At 28.2% G+C, this 22147-nt stretch overlaps 1 protein-coding gene across 2 annotated transcripts; it reads left to right on the top strand.

The window, feature by feature from the left end:
- The first annotated feature begins 19146 nt into the window (after window positions 1–19146).
- Window positions 19147–21019, top strand: LOC108987490 (vacuolar protein sorting-associated protein 28 homolog 2). Of its 2 annotated transcripts, none has more exons than XM_018960416.2 (2): window positions 19147–19370; window positions 19941–21019. In XM_018960416.2, the coding sequence occupies exon 2, from the start codon at window positions 20075–20077 to the stop codon at window positions 20702–20704; it is 630 nt and encodes a 209-aa protein (XP_018815961.1). In that variant the 5' UTR covers window positions 19147–19370; window positions 19941–20074; the 3' UTR covers window positions 20705–21019. The 2 variants fall into 2 exon arrangements, with proteins under 2 accessions (XP_018815961.1, XP_018815962.1); XM_018960417.2 differs by having other exon boundaries at window positions 19246–19478.
- Window positions 21020–22147: the final 1128 nt, after the last annotated feature.

The raw sequence follows: 22147 nt of genomic DNA, 5'->3' as shown, positions 1-22147 counted from the left end.
ACTTTTAGCACTTCTTGACAAACTTCTCCACGTTTTTTAGGGTGAGTGGCCAGTAGTATCTGACCCTCTTCACCTTTCTTGCCAATGCTTTGCCTCTTGGATGATTCCCGTAGATTTCCTTGTGTATCTCGACCAATATATACTAGGCTTCTTCTAGTGAGACACGAGAAGCCTCACCTGTATAGGACCTCGTCTATCAAGGTGAAGTGTGCCATCCTATTCCTAACCTTCCAAGCTTCCCATTTTTTGTTTGGTACCTCGTTGGCGTCAAAGTACTTTATCACATCCAACGCCCATTTTGGCAACCCTGGCAGTACCATCAAGACCTTGGCCCTTATGGCGGGGACCTCTATTGTTTGTGCAACCGTGTGTTCTGGTAGGGGTGAGTCTTCTTGTGCTAACGCAATTCGTGCTAACTTGTCGGCCCTCTGGTTTTCTTCCCTCGATACCTGTTGAATGCAGAAGTAACGAAAGGAGTCACGTTTCTCCCACACTAGTTGTAGATACTCTTTTAAGTTCTCGCCCTTTCTGGCGAATCCTCCCAGTACTTGGTTGACGATCACCTGGGAGTCGGCCTTGACCTCAATCTCCGTTGCGCCCAACATCTCGACTACTGACACTCCAGCCAATAGTGCTTTGTACTCGACTTCGTTGTTGGTGGTTTTGAAGGTAAGCTTGATTGTGTAGATGTGCTCTTCTTTAGAATCTGTGGTGATGTGCACCCCTACTCCCCTTTCAACTCGGCAAGACGAGTCATCTTGAAGACCTATCATAGTTTTCTTGTTGGTGCGACAGAAATTTCTTCTAGGAAGTCAGTGAATTCAACCACAAAATCAGTCAATACATGCCCCTTTACTGCGGTATGAGGAAGATAAGCTATGTCAAACTCGCTCTACTCAACGGCCTAATTCATCAAGCGGCCTAAGGCATTCGACCGTTGCAAGACCTTCTTGAGAGGCAAAGTGAGTTTGATAGGATGTCAAACTTCTAGGCCCTGGAAGTATGGCCTCAATTGTTGCACCGCGATCACTAATGCGAAGGCCATCATGTCCATCCATGGGTATCTGGCATCGACTCCTCGAAATGCCCGGCAGGTGTAGTACACAGGCTCCTAATATCCTTTGTCTCTCGGACCAAAACTGTAGAGATAAGGAGTGAGGACACCGACAAATACACGGCCAGGTCTTCTTCTGGCTCTACCTGGCTGAGGAGCGAAGGATGAGCCAAGTATTCCTTTAGCTTGCCAAATGACCAATCACTCGACGTTTTAGGTTTGTGCCTTCCTCAAGACTTTGAAGAATGGTAAGCAATTGTATGTCGATCGAGAGATAAATCAGTTGAGGGCGGCCATCAGTCCGCCCAACTTTTGTACATTATTAATGTTCTGTGGTGGAAGCATGTTCATTATGATTTTGATCTTCTCTGAGTTGGCCTCGATCCCTTGCTATGAGACAATAAAATCCAAGAAATTATATTGTGTACAAGCTTAATGATATGAGTCCTTAATCAAAGAGAAATACCATCAATAACTTACACTATGATGTGTACTTTATATCAAATTATAGTTAATTGGTTAAAGTTAATTTGAAAACTAGTTCAAATAAATTTTCATTTGCTCCTTTATTTATTATTATATCAATAGGCTATAATGTATATAACAATTGAAAAATATAATATATAGCGCTAATGTTATACAATATAGGACATAATTAACTATATTTATCAAATAACTTGTATTACAAACATAAAATAACTTGATAAATTATTTATCTTATAATAAATTACACAACCAAAGTATTTAACTAATTACATAAAATATCTTCTATAAAAACAATTATACAAAATATCTTATATATACTTTGGAAACATAAATAAATATATTATATAAAGCAAACTATAAATAAGCTACTAGTATATAGCTAAACATATACAATGTAGCTAACATGTAAGTATAGCGCATACATATATAACACATATAACGAGCTTAAACGAGTCAAGTTGAGTTTATACAAACCCTAAACAAATGAGTCGAGGTTATGCAAGTTTAACTTGTTTAATATCCGAACCAATATTAATATTTACTAGTATTTTACCTATTAAATGAACCAAGTATGTACAAACTAATGTAAATCTATTCTTTATAGATAAAGGGACAGTTTTTGTCATATTCTTAGCACTTGAGTGGACAAAATTGTCCTCAAAGGTGTTGCTTGAGTGGGGCTAATCTAATGCCACTTTTAGTAATTCTATGTTTGGAATGTACAACACTGTCCTCCAAGGTGTCATCGAAGTGCAACCTATCTGATGTCTATTAGGAGGTTCACTGCAGTTGGATCTTCTTCGACTCTGGTCATGCTCGTGGTGCGTTAAGCTTGTATATTACTCTCGTAGGTAGTCTTAAACCCAACTTCTCTTTTAGGCTTAGGTTTGCTTGTCAGTTTCTGTTTGTGCTATTTTATTTTAATTGAAATCGGATTTGTTGTTGTTTGTGGCATGCTACTGTTTGCAAAGGTTTTGGCAGCTACTTTATGCCATGCTTATGTAATGATTGTGTCATTCTATTTTGATTCAAATGAGATTACTAGCTTTTTCATGTTTATGTGATGCTAGAGTTTCTACCTAGGCATGGTTTGGTTTAAATTATTGATTCTATGCATGAACATGTGCATATTGGTGATGGGATATGGTTGGTTAGTAGAGTACTTCAATGTGCAACAGCAGACCAGCCAATTGTTAGTGCTTTCATAGAGATTGGAGATTTTCAAGGGGAGGATGGCATGGGTTTTTATTATTTTTAATTTTTTTTTTTTTTTGTTCTTAAATATATGATGAGAGACTTATCAGAAAATCAAATTCTTTTATTCTCAATGAAATTTAATTTTAATTTTGTGGAGCTATTTTATGCAAATATTTTGATACTCGAGTTTTTGTGAATACACCTATTGTTTTTTAATTGTAAATTGTTTTGGTTCAAATGTCTACTTTTTTTTTAACCAAAATCTTTTGCAATTACATCTCAAAGATCAACAATCATTGTCTTGTTGAGATGTTGATAACCTTGCTCTAGTTTTGGAGAACGATTTCACCGTAAAATCCATGTTGAAGAAGTTCTTTGTAATGAATCAAATTAATGAAAATGCACAAAGACTGTTATATTGGGAATTCCCATAGCACTATGTTTGAAACAATTAGGATAAAAGATAAATTTAGAGGAAGCACATAATAGTAATTAAAATAATTGTTTCGACAAATTCAATTAAAGGTGAAAGTACTATTGCAATTACTACTAAACTATCAAAGGGGGCCATTATCATTTAAAGATTTGAAAAGAGTCGAGAATGTGTCCGTTCTCTCATTCCACAAGGCTGCTTCATTACATGAGTTACTAGAAACTGACAATGGATTAAGGAAACGTCTTGAAGAAGCATCATCGTACTAAATGCCTTATAGCTTAAGACGGTTGTCTGCCACAATGTTAGTTTACTGAAATCCTTCAAGTCCAAGGATATTATAGGAATAGTTTGAGTCAAACATGTCCGAAGATTTCAAACACCTTAGCATCCTTCACATGGCTATCAAAACTAAGTCTTGCACAACATTGCCTTTGCTCTTGAATCATTGGGAAGGAATAAAAATGCATACAATTTGGTTTATTACCAAATTTCCATTGATTATTTGAATGTCATCTCAAAGGAGATCATTTATGAATTATATATAGTTGTGTTCTTGGATGATTTTATTGCCTCAAAGTTGCTAAATAGAGAACAAAATGAGGCATATGATGCCATTTTACAAAGGATTTTTGCAGGTGCATCTAATACGTTTTCCATTTATGGACCTGGTGGAATTGGAAAGACATTCCTCTAATTGCTATAGTTCTTATCAAAGATTTAGTTACTTTTGAAACGGGAAACACTCAATATATAAATCCCACTTGATTTAAAAAAAAACGCAACCTGTAGCGTAATCAGCCAAAGTGGTCTTGCCAAGTTGTTGCGGCATCAATGTTAGTTATCTAGGATGATGCACTAAGTTAAAAAGGCAGATAATCAAGGTGTCTAATATGTTATCTCAAGATTTGAATGACACTAAATTGCATCCTAGTGGGAAGGTAGTTGTATATAGTGGGGATATGATCTATATTGAAAAAAAAAATTAAAATTAGTTGAAAATATGCAAGCCTAATTAGGTTATTTTTCTCCAGATTTCATACTCCAAGATGGAAATGGCTCAAAAATATTAACAATTGACGGTGCTATAAGTATTTGAAGTGGATTGATTATTCCTCATATAGATGATGAGACATCGCTAAAGGCTTTACTTGGTTCTGTCTTTCTAGATGTTGTCAACTATCATGAGAACTTAGATATAATGATACACCAACCAATATTAATTCCAAAGAATGATTGCATTGATGAGATAAATGATTTAATCATAAATAGATTTCTAGGGGAGGTCACTCAGTATTGTGGCTTCGACGAAACCATTGAGAGAAGCAAACATTTTCTAATAGAAAACTTTTTAAACAGTCTTACACCGAGTGAGTTTCCTCCTCGTGAACTAATGCCGAATTGTTTAGTGATGTTATTCAGAAACATTGATTCATTTTAAAGATTATATAATGGAACATAGTTGATTTGTCATGGGTTTGAGGCAAAAGTTATTGATGCAAGAATTGCAATCAGGCATTATTGTTGGAAGAGGGTGTTCATCCCAAAGATCTCATGTTTGCCAAATGAAAGAGAAAACATCCATTTAAACTCTCATGGTGAACTTTATATTGCGTTGTCAAGAGCACAAACATCAAACTCAATTAAGGTTCTCATTCGGCCCATTTCTAGCGATAGGTGTGAAAAGCTTTGCTTGGTAGGCGTCGCCTATTCATTCGAATATTGTACGTTAGTTACATTTATTTCTATTATTTATACCAATAGCTGGTTTATGAATGAGTGCTCTTGGACTAGTTAGCTAGCATTAAACTTAAGCGCCTATAACTTATTTTCTCACGATATCTTATTATATTTAGAAATTTTAGTTTTTTTATTTATTTTTTTATTTGTATATTAACATTATGTACAAAACATGTACTTTGTTATGTAGTCACCTAGTTATTACAGTTCAAAAAAAAAAATATTGTTTACACCATAGTCCTTGAGCTCGTCGGTTTACTTTTATTGTCAATCTATGTTTGAGTCATTTATAAGAATCATTTTTTTTTTCTCTTAAATTTTTTGTGACTCAAGTTTTTTTGGTCTCATGGTGAACTTTGTTTACAAGTTCTAGGCTTAGAAATTAGAAAATAACATGTAAATGTAATGTTTCTTACATTTACTCTGATCTCTAATTTTATAGGAAAAATAACTTAACTAAAGACGATGAGGATTGAATACAATTCCATAAATGAGATTAGCCCTCATACTCAGGATTGGAAGATTAATGTCCTAGTGTTACAAATAAACATATTGTGAACATTAAAAAGCCTAAGTTAAGATTAGTCCTGATACTAGGGATTGGACGATGGGCCAAATTCGCTTGGGCACCATACTCCATTGGTGGGTTATGTGATCTTGTTCATTCCACTATTGGTAGGCATCGAGAACTTGGATATAAATTTATCTTCTCAAAATGTTTTTATCATGAGCAAACATTACCTTGCTTAACGAGTTAGATGTCAATGGTGAAAATGGGCCCATGTGGGTGTCTAGCCAACTAGGGAGATTTGTGCAAATACCGTTGCCACAACAATTCAAGAATTTATGGATGATTAATAAAAACTAATTTTAATTTTTTTGCTTCATTTCACCTCCTTGAGTATTACATTTTGCAAACTAGCCTAATGAAACCAAATTATTCCTTTCCAATGATCTGGGCCAAGTGTTGCCTATGATGTGGAACCAGTTTGTGGCCAACGAACCAAATTCAAATCGCTGGTATCATCAACCCATGCCTGTTATTGTAGGTACAAGACTCAAAGTTGTCCTAGATAATAGTAAGTTCTTACCTAAATCTATAAAAGTTGACAAAAATGATGACTTCATGCCCTAACATGTATGTGTTTTTCCAAGCACATCTTTGCCAACAAAATTATCGAGCTCATTATTCCTTGTTAACCCAAGTTCTTCAAAGGCCGTTGATCTCCCAATTTAGTAATTCATTCTCATTAGATTCATTAAATAGAAAACTAAAAATGTGTTATAGCATGATGTCACAAAACAAATCTAAATTGTAACGATTATTTCTTGTAGGGCCTATGATAATAGGAAAATATCATAGTCAAAGTTTTGGAAAATAGACCAACTATTGGAGCCCATTTTATTGGGCAAAGGTACTAAAAAGTGCAAACTTAACAACCATCTCAACTGTCAAGGAGTTGCTGCATGGAGGCAATAAAAAACTATTGTCTTACCTAAATTAAAATAACATTTTGTTATATATGTTGTTTGTCAATATTGTAGTACCTCTTTTATTTTCCTCAATCTAAACGCAATCCAAAGACCTTATGGATTAAGGTCTTAATCGTGTTGCATGTGGAACTGTGAGCAAAATCCTATTATCACATGACTTGAACCAAGTGCATCATGGGAACATGGAATTTGTTCAACAGTCGCTTTGCATGCTCCAATTGCAAAGAATAAAAAACAGTCGCCCAAACTTGGTAATCTATAACGTCTTAGTCTATTTTCACATAAAAGCATGTAGCTTGGGCCATAGTTTAACAGTGAATATGCTCATTCGCTTTCTTGAATATAGATTAATTCAAGATTTCATTTCTTTCTCTTGAGTTCCATTTGCTTCATGGCATTAGAGACGATACCTTAGTCTGCTTCTGTTTTTCTTTTCATTTGAAGATATGGCAAACACTGCCTCTGTTTCACTCATTCCAGATTCTTCTGCAAATCCTTATCACTTGCAGAATGGAGATTCACCGAGTACAGTTCTTGTATCTCAAGTCCTCACAAGAGATAATTATAATACTTGGTGCCGATCGATATAGATGGCTTTAAAAGCCAAGAACCAAATTGGGTTTATTAATGGGGTAATAAACCAACTTGATGGTGTAGACCCGTTGTTTGAAGCATGGGAATGCTGCAATAATATGGTCCTATCATGGATCTTGAATTTTGTCTCAAAGGACATTGGTGGAACCATTGCGTATGCAAGAACAACAAAAGAGATATGGAAAGAATTAAAGAATCAATTTTCTTAGGAAATGACCCAAGAATACTTCAAATCCGGAAAGAACTTTCTTTATTCACACAAGATCAAGTATCGGAAAGTATTTACTATAGGAAGTTCAAATGTTTGTGGGATGAACTGCAGAACTACAATTAGATTCCTAGTTGCACATGTGGAGCATTCAAGAATTGTCATGATGGAGTTGTGCGTGGTTTTTAAAGTATCAACAAAGACAACACATTATTCATTTTCTCATGGGTCTGAATGAAGTATTTTCTCATGTTAGAGGTGGACCCTTTACCGCCTATAACTAAAGTGTATTATTTAGTTATTCAAGAAGAAAAATAAAGAGAAGTTGGGTCTGGAATTGTCATAAAATTTAATACTGCAGCTTTTATAAGCAAGAAAGTAGCAAGTTCAAGAACAACTTCTAGAAAATAGCAAGGTAGTAGACAACTCTTGTGCACTCATTGTGGAATGACTAATCATACAGTAGACCAATGCTACAAGATTCACGGATATCCATCAAGTTTTAAGCAGAATGGAAAGTTTACTTCAGCAAATCAAGTCATGGCTCAACCCCAAAAGTAACCCTCTTGATTCATATAATTATTTGCCTTTCTCTCAAGAAGACTGTCATAAAAGTAACCATATGATGGAAATATTCATCAAGCAACAAATATTTCTTCTACTTTGAACTCATTATCTTCCTCTTCTTTATGTAATCTTTCTAATGTTCAAAATGTCTGTTACTCCAATTTTTCTTCCAATGTTATAATGACTAATTCGAATCATGACACCTGAATCATAGATATTAGTGTCATAGATCACATTATTCATTCCACAAAATCCTTCACTACCATTACAAAACAACTTCATACTTTAGTTAAACTTCCAAATGGTGACAATGTTTCAATCAGACATATTGGAACTGTACAAATATCTGATCATTTGATTCTAAATGATGTATTATGTGTACCATCCTTTTCATATAACCTTCTTTCAATCAGCGAATTAACCTCTCATAAAAAATGTTGTTTTATTTTTTACCTGATGAATGTTATATTCAGGACCTTACCCCATGGAGGATGATTAAGAGGGGTAAAAGATTTGCTAGGTTATATGTTCTGCAACACCATCAATCAATGCTATCGAGAAGATTTCTCAGTTTTCAAATATCAATTATGTATCAAATATCAAACTTACCCATAGGCACAGACGCTTAGGACATCTTTCTATATCTAGGTTACTTGTTCTTTCTCAATCTGTTTCAAATATTCAGTTTCCAAATAAATTTGTGAACATTGATCATTGCAATATATGTCCATTGGCAAAACAAAAATCATTTTCGTTTCTTGTTCATTCTTAAAGTGCCACTTATCCATCTCATTTGGTTCATTGTGATGTATGAGGCCTTTTTCAATTCCTACTCATGATAACTTTAGATATTTTTTAACAATTGTTGATGACCATTCTAGGTCAACTTGGGTATATCTAATGAAATCTAAATCTTATGTGAGGCCTATCTTCACATCATTCTATAATCTATTTCACACACAACTTCATTCAAAACTAAAAAAAGAAAATGTGAGAATTGATAATGGTCTTGAGTTCAAAATGATAGATTTTTTTTTTAATCTAAATGAATTATTTACCAAACTTCTTGTGTTGAAACACCTCAACAAAATTTAGTAGTAGAACGTAAACATCAACACCTTCTAAATGTAGCTAAAGTCTTGAGATTTCAATCCAATGTTCCTTTAAGTTTTTGGGGAGAATGTATACTTCCTGCTACATATATTATCAATTGAATTCCTTCTTATATTCTCCAAAATAAGTCTCCTTGTCAATTATTATATGGAAACAATCCATCTTATAAACATCTAAATGTCTTTGAATGTTTATGCTATGCATAAATTCTAAATCAAAATAGACCAAAGTTTTCTCCTTGAGTCAGAAAGTTTATATTTGTTGGATATCCTTTGGGCACAAAAGGATATAAGTTGTTTGATTTTGATTCTTAAAATTTTTTTATATCAAGCGATATAGTTTTTCATGAAAATATATTCTTATTCCATTCCAAATCGGAAGAATTACCTGTATCAATTTAGATGGTTTTACCCAAACCTATTCAAGATACTTTTTCTATAAATAACTGTCTATTTGCTCCTTATCCTCCATATAGTATAAAAAAATCTATTCCTACATCTAGAAATGAACATGTTCCTATTGCTAAAAGCAACTCCAATATACCTCCTATCTAAGATAACAAACATTTTCCTCCTCTTAGAAAATTAACTCGACAACATAAAATTCCAGGCTACTTACAAAATTATAATTACAACTTGGCAACTTTTGCACTTGCCTCATCCTCTACAGGTCCATCTACATACTCAGGTAATCAATACAACATTCCTGATTTCCTTTCATATTCTAAATTGTCATCTTCCCATTGTATTTTTAGTGTCTCAATTTCATGTCATGAAGAACCAGAATTCTATGACCAAGTTGTAAAGCACTCTCATTGGAGAGATGTCATGTCTGCAGAACTTATTGTACTAGAATTCAATCAAATCTGGACACTCACAAGTCTTCCATCCAACAAAACTCTAATTGGTTGTAAGTGTGTCTATAAATTAAATATAATGCTAATAGTTCTATTGAGAGATATAAAACAAGATTAGTTGTCAAGGGCATATTGAATTTTTTGAGACTTTCTCTCTTGTGGCTAAAATGGTAACAATGAGATGTTCTTTATTATTTGTTGCAATACATAATTGGAATTTAATCCATTTAGATGTCAACAATAATTTCTTGTATGGAGATTTAGAAGAGGATGTATATATGAAAGTGCCACCTAATTGTCTTAGCAAAGGGGACACAAGAGTGTGTAAGCTACAAAAATCACTCTATGGCCTAAAGCAGGCCTCTCGACAATAGAACTCTAATTTACTTCCGCATTACTTCAGCTTGGTTTTAAACAATCCAAGTTTGATTATTCTCTTTTTACAAAAGAGGAAGGTACTTCATTTGTGATTTTATTGGTATATGTTGATAATATACTCCTTGCAAGTAATATGACAGTAGTTGATTGTATCAAGTCGGCTCTAAATGATCAATTTAAATTGAAAGATCTAAGACCTGCAAAGTATTTTCTTGGAATGGAGATTGCTAGATAAAAAAGAGGTATAGCCATCTATCAAAGGAAATATGCTTTAGAACTTTTATCTGATGCTGGTTTACTTGGGATCCAAGCCTGAAAACTCTTCAATGGGTCCCTATTGCAAACTTGCTAGAATAGATGGTGATTTACTTGAAGACGTCTTTGGTTACAGAAGACTGATTGGAAGAATACTGTATTTTACTAATACAAGACTTGATATAACCATTGCAGTGCATCTTTTAAGTCAGTTTCTTGATGCTCCTCGACTACCATACATGCAGGCAGCTCTTAGAATTTTAAGATACATTAAGAATGCACCTCGTCAATACATTTTTTTTTCTCACCATCTTCTCCCATTCATGTCAAGACTTTTGCTGACTCTGTTTGGCAACTTGTCCAGTTACTAGAAGGTCAGTTTCAGGATATTGCATATTTCATGGTGAATCACTGATCTCTTGGAAATCCAAAAAATAGAAAACCATTTTCAGATCATCTGCTAAGGCGGAGAATCATTCAATGGCATATACTGTGTGTGAAATAGTTTGGGTCCTTTCCTTACTTTTTTATCTCAATCAAACACATCATCAACCCTCACTACTTTTCTGTGATAACCAAGTTGCCTTACACATTGCAACCAATCCAGTGTTTCATAAAAGGATAAAACACATTAAGCTGGACTATCATCTGGTCAGAGAAAAGATTCAAGCTGGTGTCTTAACAACTCTTCATGCTTCATCAGCTCACCAAGTTACTGATATGCTTACTAAGGGTACATTTGGATAGTGAGAAGTGTTGAGAAGTGTTGAGAATGTTTGTGAATAGTTATGAGTAGAGATTGGAATAAGTTTGTGGGTCTCATTGAGAGTATTTTGAGTTGTTTGGATGTGTGAAGTATGTTGAGTTGTTGACTTTTGAGTAGGTAGTTGAAAAATGTATGAGTTCCATAAATATTATAGTGATTTTATTTTTATTAATAAATATTATAATGATTTTATTATAGTGATTTTTTAATATTAATAAATATTGTAGTGATTTTATTTTACTTTTATATATAATAATGATAAATATTATAATGATTTTATTTTTAATTTATATATAATAATGATAAATATTATAATGATTTTATTTTTAATTTATATATAATAGTGATAAATATTATAATGTGTGATAAATATTATAGTAATGTTATTTTTTATTTATATATTATAGTGATTTTATTTTTAATTTATATATAATAGTGATAAATATTATAGTATTTTATTTTTTATTTATATATAATAGTGATTTTATTTTCTATTTATATATTTTAGTGATTTTATTTTTTATTTATATATAATAGAGATAAATATTATAATGATTTTATTTTTTATTTATATTATAGTATTTTATTTTTTATTTATATTTAATAGTGATAAATATTATAGTGATTTTATTTTTTATTTATATTTAATAGTGATAAATATTATAGCAATTTTATTTTTTATTTATATATTATAGTGATTTTATTTTTTATTTATATATTATAATGATCTTATTTTTTATTTATATTTAATAGTGATAAATATTAAAGTGATTTTATTGTTTATTTATATATTATAGTGATTTTATTTTTATTTTTATTTAATAGTGATAAATATTATAGTGATTTTATTTTTTATTTATATATTATAGTGATTTTATTTTTTATTTATATATTATAATGATTTTATTTTTTATTTATATTTAATAGTGATAAATATTATAGTGATTTTATTTTTTATTTATATATTATAGTGATTTTATTTTTTATTTATATATTATAATGATTTTATTTTTTATTTATATTTAATAGTGATAAATATTATAGTGATTTTATTTTTTATTTATATATTATAGTGATTTTATTTTTTATTTATATATTATAGCGATTTTATTTTTTTATTTATATGTTATAGTGATAAATATTTTTTATTTATATATTATAGTGATTTTATTTTTTATTTATATATTATTATAGCGATTTTATTTTTTATTTATATATTATAATGATTTTATTTTTTATTTATATATTATAGGGATCTTATTTTTTATTTATATATTATAGTGATCTTATTTTTTATTTATATATTATAGTGATCTTATTTTTTATTTATATATTATAATGATTTTATTTTTTATTTATATTTAATAGTGATAAATATTATAGTGATTTTATTTTTTATTTATATATTATAGTGATTTTATTTTTTATTTATATATTATAGCGATTTTATTTTTTTATTTATATGTTATAGTGATAAATATTTTTTATTTATATATTATAGTGATTTTATTTTTTATTTATATATTATTATAGCGATTTTATTTTTTATTTATATATTATAATGATTTTATTTTTTATTTATATATTATAGGGATCTTATTTTTTATTTATATATTATAGTGATCTTATTTTTTATTTATATATTATAGTGATCTTATTTTTTATTTATATATTATAATGATTTTATTTTTTATTTATATTTAATAGTGATAAATATTATAGTGATTTTATTTTTTATTTATATATTATAGTGATTTTATTTTTTATTTATATATTATAGCGATTTTATTTTTTTATTTATATGTTATAGTGATAAATATTTTTTATTTATATATTATAGTGATTTTATTTTTTATTTATATATTATTATAGCGATTTTATTTTTTATTTATATATTATAATGATTTTATTTTTTATTTATATATTATAGGGATCTTATTTTTTATTTATATATTATAGTGATCTTATTTTTTATTTATATATTATAGTGATCTTATTTTTTATTTATATATTATAATGATTTTATTTTTTATTTATATTTAATAGTGATAAATATTATAGTGATTTTATTTTTTATTTATATATTATAGTGATTTTATTTTTTATTTATATATTATAGCGATTTTATTTTTTTATTTATATGTTATAGTGATAAATATTTTTTATTTATATATTATAGTGATTTTATTTTTTATTTATATATTATTATAGCGATTTTATTTTTTATTTATATATTATAATGATTTTATTTTTTATTTATATATTATAGGGATCTTATTTTTTATTTATATATTATAGTGATCTTATTTTTTATTTATATATTATAGTGATCTTATTTTTTATTTATATATTATAATGATTTTATTTTTTATTTATATTTAATAGTGATAAATATTATAGTGATTTTATTTTTTATTTATATATTATAGTGATTTTATTTTTTATTTATATATTATAGCGATTTTATTTTTTTATTTATATGTTATAGTGATAAATATTTTTTATTTATATATTATAGTGATTTTATTTTTTATTTATATATTATTATAGCGATTTTATTTTTTATTTATATATTATAATGATTTTATTTTTTATTTATATATTATAGGGATCTTATTTTTTATTTATATATTATAGTGATCTTATTTTTTATTTATATATTATAGTGATCTTATTTTTTATTTATATATTATAATGATTTTATTTTTTATTTATATTTAATAGTGATAAATATTATAGTGATTTTATTTTTTATTTATATATTATAGTGATTTTATTTTTTATTTATATATTATAGCGATTTTATTTTTTTATTTATATGTTATAGTGATAAATATTTTTTATTTATATATTATAGTGATTTTATTTTTTATTTATATATTATTATAGCGATTTTATTTTTTATTTATATATTATAATGATTTTATTTTTTATTTATATATTATAGGGATCTTATTTTTTATTTATATATTATAGTGATCTTATTTTTTATTTATATATTATAGTGATCTTATTTTTTATTTATATATTATAATGATTTTATTTTTTATTTATATTTAATAGTGATAAATATTATAGTGATTTTATTTTTTATTTATATATTATAGTGATTTTATTTTTTATTTATATATTATAGCGATTTTATTTTTTTATTTATATGTTATAGTGATAAATATTTTTTATTTATATATTATAGTGATTTTATTTTTTATTTATATATTATTATAGCGATTTTATTTTTTATTTATATATTATAATGATTTTATTTTTTATTTATATATTATAGGGATCTTATTTTTTATTTATATATTATAGTGATCTTATTTTTTATTTATATATTATAGTGATCTTATTTTTTATTTATATATTATAATGATTTTATTTTTTATTTATATTTAATAGTGATAAATATTATAGTGATTTTATTTTTTATTTATATATTATAGTGATTTTATTTTTTATTTATATATTATAATGATTTTTTTTATTTATATTTAATAGTGATAAATATTATAGTGATTTTATTTTTTATTTATATATTATAGTGATTTTATTTTTATTTATATATTATAGTGATTTTATTTTTTATTTATATATTATAGTGATTTTATTTTTTATTTATATATAATAGTGATTTTATTTTTTATTTATATATTATAGTGATTTTATTTTTTATTTATATATTATAGTGATAAATATTTTTTATTTATATATTATAGTGATTTTATTTTTTATTTATATATTATAGCGATTTTTTTTTATATATATTATAGCGATTTTATTTTTTATTTTTATATTATAATGATTTTATTTTTTATTTATATTTAATAGTGATAATATTATAGTGATTTTATTTTTTATTTATATATTATAGTGATTTTATTTTTTATTTATATATAATACTGATAAATATTATAGTGAAATTATTTATTACTATTATATATAAATAAAAAATAAAATCACAATAATATTTATCACTATTAAATATAAATAAAAAATAAAATCACTATAATATTTATCACAATTAAATATAAATAAAAAATAAAATCATTATAATATTTATCACTATTATAAATAAATAAATAATAATTTTACTATAATATTTATCACTATTAAATATAAATAAAAAATAAAATCACTATAATATTTATCACTATTAAATATAAATAAAAAATAAAATCATTTCAATATTTATCACTATTATATATAAATAAAAAAATAAAATCACTATAATATTTATCACTATTATATATAAATAAAAAATAATTTCACTATAATATTTATCACTATTAAATATAAATAAAAAATAAAATCACTATAATATTTATCACTATTATATATAAATAAGAAATAAAATCACTTCAATATTTATCACTATTATATATAAATAAAAAAATAAAATCACTATAATATTTATTACTATTATATATAAATAAAAAATAATTTCACTATAATATTTATCCCTATTAAATTTAAATAAAAAAATAAAATCACTATAATATTTATCACTATTATATATAAATAAAAAATAATTTCACTATAATATTTATCACTATTAAATATAAATAAAAAATAAAATCACTATAATATTTATCACTATTATATATAAATAAAAAAATAAAATCACTATAATATTTATCACTATTATATATAAATAAAAAATAATTTCACTATAATATTTATCACTATTAAATATAAATAAAAAATAAAATCACTATAATATTTATCACTATTATATATAAATAAAAAATAAAATCACTTCAATATTTATCACTATTATATATAAATAAAAAAATAAAATCACTATAATATTTATCACTATTATATATAAATAAAAAATAATTTCACTATAATATTTATCCCTATTAAATATAAATAAAAAAATAAAATCACTATAATATTTATCACTATTATATATAAATAAAAAATAATTTCACTATAATATTTATCACTATTAAATATAAATAAAAAATAAAATCACTATAATATTTATCACTATTATATATAAATAAAAAAATAAAATCACTATAATATTTATCACTATTATATATAAATAAAAAATAATTTCACTATAATATTTATCACTATTAAATATAAATAAAAAATAAAATCACTATAATATTTATCACTATTATATATAAATAAAAAATAAAATCTCTTCAATATTTATCACTATTATATATAAATAAAAAAATAAAATCACTATAATATTTATCACTATTATATATAAATAAAAAATAATTTCACTATAATATTTATCCCTATTAAATATAAATAAAAAAATAAAATCACTATAATATTTATCACTATTATATATAAATAAAAAATAATTTCACTATAATATTTATCACTATTAAATATAAATAAAAAATAAAATCACTATAATATTTATCACTATTATATATAAATAAAAAATAAAATCACTTCAATATTTATCACTATTATATATAAATAAAAAAATAAAATCACTATAATATTTATCACTATTATATATAAATAAAAAATAATTTCACTATAATATTTATCCCTATTAAATATAAATAAAAAAATAAAATCACTATAATATTTATCACTATTATATATAAATAAAAAAATAAAATCACTATAATATTTATCACTATTATATATAAATAAAAAATAAAATCACTATAATATTTATCACTATTATATATAAATAAAAAAATAAAATCACTATAATATTTATCACTATTATATATAAATAAAAAATAAAATCACTATAATATTTATCACTAATAAATATAAATAAAAAATAAAATCACTAGTAAATATAAATAAAAAATAAAATCACTATAGTATTTATCATTATTATATATAAAAAAAAATCGTCATTAAAAAAAATCAATCATTAATGGGACCCATACATTTTTCAATTATCTATCCAAAAGTCAACAACTCAACATGCTTCATACATCCAAACAACTCAAAATACTCTCAATGAGATTTACAAACCCCCTTCAATCTCTACTCATAACTATTCTCAAATATTTTCAACACTTCTCAAGTATTCTCACTATCCAAACGTAGCCTAAACCTTTAGGTTCCGTACCTTTTCATACTCTCATAAACAAGATGAATGTGCATAACATATACACATCATCTTGAGGGGAACTATTATAGTTTTAATATTTCGTTTTATCTTGATTTTACATTTACTTCCGTGTAAAGTCAACAAAGTGAACTTGTACTCAACTCTCGTAAGTAGTTAGTTTTACCTCTGTTTAGTAACATTTCCTGCCTCTATAGTCTTGTATATAAACAGAGGATTAGATGTACTCCAAGTTCATGTTGTATACATAAAATTTCAAGATTTCATTTCTTTCTCTCGAGTTTCATTTGCTTCATGCTTGTTTGTTTTTATTTGCTCTAGCTATCGAGCAAAGGTCGAGCTCAATGATGAGACTGGCAAGCTCATTGCATCTTTATTCAGTGATGATGCAAAGAAAGCTCTAGATTGCACAACCAAGAGGTATTTGTGGAGTATACTAACTTTATGTGTTTGTTTAATTATATAAAAAAGAGAAGTTTTGATAATTCCCAACCAATGCATGCTTATGTATACTCGTCCAATTCTTCTTTGCACCAAGGGATGGCATTGAAAACTTGGGTTAGATCACGAGCCTCTCCACCTCAATCATTCATTGTGCAGATGCGGTCTTCTCTGCTCGAGACTCATTTGCAGGGCTGTCAATATAATGTTTCCTTACTCTTTGATAATGTTATAAAAGTTGAATAGTCTATTGATAGTTTCTATTGCCTTTTAATATTATTTAAGATGACATTATAAACTTATTTATCATCTGATGTTGGATGGTTGTTATTTTATTATGAATGCTTGTAGGGACATATGCATTCACTTAAAACTTATCATGTCACTTAACATTGTTGCATGTGGATGTGACATACTTAGATAAAAACTCTTCATTTCCGATTTAAAATTATTAATTTATGTGTTTAGATTAAAGTTTTCCTTTTTTATTTGAAATTATTAGTATGTACAATAATAGGAAATGAAGCAAGTGCCTTACACAGGTACGCTTAAATGGTGTAAAACAAACACAAAGAGTGGGAAAATTGGGTATGCACAAGAAATGTATGACCAAATTTCCCAAAAGAGGATTCATAAGTCATGTGAGGCAAATAAGGGGCGGAGAGAGAGTGTTTTCCAGGCATGGGCCATCGTTTAAGCTCGGCCTTGGTTGTTTTTTTGTTATCTGCCTCTTGTTTTCTTATGTTTTAAAAAAGAGAAATGACAGTTATAATCGTGAGTGTATAAATATCGTGTAATCATTTTAAAAAAAATGAATAAATACGAGACTTATATGAAAAAATAATAATTTTTAACAGTAAACCTTACTCTTTTTCAAAGCGATTGTACGGTACTTACACACTCTACGACTATATATAGCATTACTCATTTATTATTTTTATATTATACTACAGTTATATACTATGCCTCTGCTAAATATTAGACAATATAATTGAATTGTTTATTTGAGAAGACAAATCATGTTTCCAAGTGTCCATACCTGTTAAACTTAAATAAGATTGAGATTTTGTTTGAAATTAGAGTTAAATAGGATTGATTTTTTAATTAAAAGTTCTGTTGCATACAATCACTTTTGTATATTCTTTACGTACTTTATTGATGAAAATGATTAAAATAGTTATTTTATATTAAAATAATAATAAAGAGAATCACATCAGTAAAATTTTATATTAAAATATAAAAATGACTGCACATAAAATTTTTATTTAATTAAACATTCTGGCAAGAAATTAACTTGAATTTAATAGATTATAACTGAAATATTTGATAATTTTAATAAAATAAATCAAGTTATAAAAAATTTATAAAATATAAACTGAATTTTGACAGGACTAGACGAATTATGAAATACTCAATATTTAAGAAGGAAGAGGCATTGGATGCGACCCCACGGTAGAGCATAATAAACCCCAAATGTGCAGAGCATTGGGTAAGAGAACAGAAAAAGGGCGTCATTTCATTTGTCATTAGCTTTTAGCTTTTTTTTTTTTTTTTTTTTTTTGGTTTTGTTTTTTCAACTGCTACACGTAGGTGCCGTAAGCAGCAATAATAGCATGCGCGAGCCGACACGCAACCCTCTTCTTCTCCTCTCCTCCTCCGACACACGCTCAGGCTCAGAGATTGAGCTTTCACAATATTAAATACTGCGCCTCTCTCTCTCCGTAAGTCTCTCTCTCCCCCTCTCTCTCTCTCTCTCTCCCTCCCTCCCCAGAAGTCATGGCTGAGTGCCTGAGCCCAATCGCATGTTCGAGAAGCTAATTTTGGTTGGGGTAAATTTTTGAAATTCGGGTTTTTATGCGTGATTACCTGATTCATGTTGTTGGGTTTTGATCTGAGGTTTGGGATTCTTATTATTTGCATGGATTGTGTCATGTTTTTAATCTTCAGAGATTATGCTTGTTAATTGTTGCCCTCTTTGGTTGCTCCGAAGAATTATGCTTTTGGAGTAATTTAGCTGAGCTCTATGCCTATTGAGTAATTAGCGAAACTTTCTGCTTCAAAATTTAATTATAAATATATATTGCGTCTTTGGATGTGGTTCCCCTGCAACCGAAGAAAGCATCCATATCGGTTTATCACTTCGCTGATTATGCTTCTTTTAGGGTTTGTAAGCTGATTGTTGAACAAGCTAATCCATTTTCCACATTACGATGTTTATTTGACTGTTGGGTGAATGGGAAGTTCGATTCCTTACTGGTTTTCTCTTAATATGTGACATTTTTGTTTTTCAGTGAAGAAAGTTTGTTCTCTTTGCGCGTGTCCCGTTCTCTTCTCCAATCCTCCACACTCACCAAAAAGGAAAAACAAAACCCTAATATTTTTAACCTTACCGGGTCTATACATATATATTATCGTCATACAAGAAATGGAGGTTAAGCTCTGGAACGACAAGCGCGAGAGAGAAATGTACGAGAACTTTGCTGAGCTTTATGCAATAATTAAGGCCACTGAGAAGCTTGAGAAGGCATATGTCCGTGATATAATATCCTCATCTGATTATGAGATCGAATGCCACAAACTCATTGCCCATTTTAAGACCTTAGCTTCCACACTCAAAGATACTGTCCCGAGCATTGAGAGGTTTGCGGATACTTATAAAATGGATTGCCCAGCAGCTATAAACCGTCTGGTTATCTCTGGAGTTCCTGCCACAGTGGAGCATAGATCTGCTACGGCCGGCTCAGCAACCACCTCAGCTGCCATTGTGGCAGAGTGTGTTCAGAATTTCATTACTGCGATGGACTCACTGAAGTTGAATATGGTGGCAGTTGATCAGGTGCACCCGCTGCTCTCGGACCTTTCTGGTTCACTTAATAAGTTGACTATTTTACCACCGGATTTTGAAGGGAAGACAAAGATGAAGGATTGGATTGCCAGGCTGTCAAAGATGGGGGCAGCAGATGAGTTGACGGAGCAGCAGGCTCGGCAGCTCCATTTCGATCTGGAGTCTTCCTACAATTCGTTCATGGCAGCTTTGCCTAATGATGGTACTTGATTGATTTTTAGAAGCATGTATATAAGGGGATGTTCTCTTTGTTTTGGTGATTACATAATGTATTTTGTGCTTTTAAGCTACTTCATCTTGGTAGATCCTTGGTAATGATTGGAAGAGGTTACATATTTGTGACCACTTATATATTTAGGGATGACTGTCTAGTTGGTCTGAATATTGATCCATGCTCTAAAGATATGGTTTTCACATATTCAATGTGAATGTACTCAGATGTATTGTTGTTTGTTTGTAATATTCGGTACCTTACTGTTTTTTGTGATGGTAAACTGCTGTTTATCTTGATGAAAGCACGGTTGCTAGTTGCTTGTGCATTTTATTTGGTGTGGTTTTTTGTTGATGCATCATGGGATCGGATGCATCAAATTCCAGGATCTGAAATACTTTAACCCAAACTTTCAGGAGTGGATATGTGGGTGTTTTTGTCTTTCTGGACAGTGGTAAACTCATTAGTTATTGAAGTATTATAATTAGGGATTTGCTGGTGGTGGCAGTTATAGGTTCTGATGCCAATACCAAAGCTAGAGTTGAGCAACTAGTCAGTTAGGGTTATCATTCCGGAAAACTGTATGTATGTTTCAGTTTCGTAGTTTACAGGAAAGTGAGGGAGAGAGAGAGTGAGGGGTTGGGGGGTTTAGGAGTTCTGTCTGAATAAATGAGCTTTAGAAGGGATAGTCTTCGTTAAATATGAACAACTGCAACAAAATGCTGGCAGAGCATCTAAAGATGTTGCTATGCATTGCATCCTTGCTTGTATTACTGAAGTGTTAGCCAACCAAATTTTGCTTTTCTTCTTCATCTTGTACTTCTGTCTATTGTGAAATATTTTCTGGTAGGGTTCTTATGATAGATTTTCTGGGGTTCTAAGGAGGGGATAAGGAAGAAGAGGTGGATAGTGTGGGATAGAAATTGTAAGCCTGAGGGAGGATTAGGAATAAGAGACTTGGGTGAAGTAACTACACATGAATTTTGTCTGGAAGTTTTTATTCGAGAAACTCTCTATGGGCTGAATTATTTAGGGGGAGATCTTAAAAGTGAGCATGCCTCCAAGGTCTCGCCAAGCAGCAAGATTCTCATTACTGGAAATCTGTTAATCCCCTCCTCCAGGTTGTCTTCTCAGGCTCAAGATAGAACTTAAAGGAAGGAAAGGTATCCTTCTAGTTTGACAATTGGTCTGAGTTGGGAGTCTTCGGACCCTTGGCAGACCAAGTTAACTCAATTACCCACCAAAACCTACAGATGGGTGACTTATGCACCCCTTCTGGATGGAAGTGGCAAGAGGCACAAGAGTACGCAGGGAAGGAGGTGTTGGGTATTCTAGCTGTTTTTTCTTAGCACTATGGAGTAGGCACAAATACTGTGGTTGAGGTTAGAGCTCTACTAGGGGGATTGAATCTATAAGAGCCTGAATCTACGAAAGGTTGAGGT

The sequence above is a fragment of the Juglans regia genome, chromosome 3, assembly GCF_001411555.2.
Source record: "Juglans regia cultivar Chandler chromosome 3, Walnut 2.0, whole genome shotgun sequence".
Classification (NCBI taxonomy): domain Eukaryota; kingdom Viridiplantae; phylum Streptophyta; class Magnoliopsida; order Fagales; family Juglandaceae; genus Juglans; species Juglans regia.
Note: the sequence above shows the minus strand (reverse complement) of the source record. Positions and strands in the feature narration are given on the sequence as shown.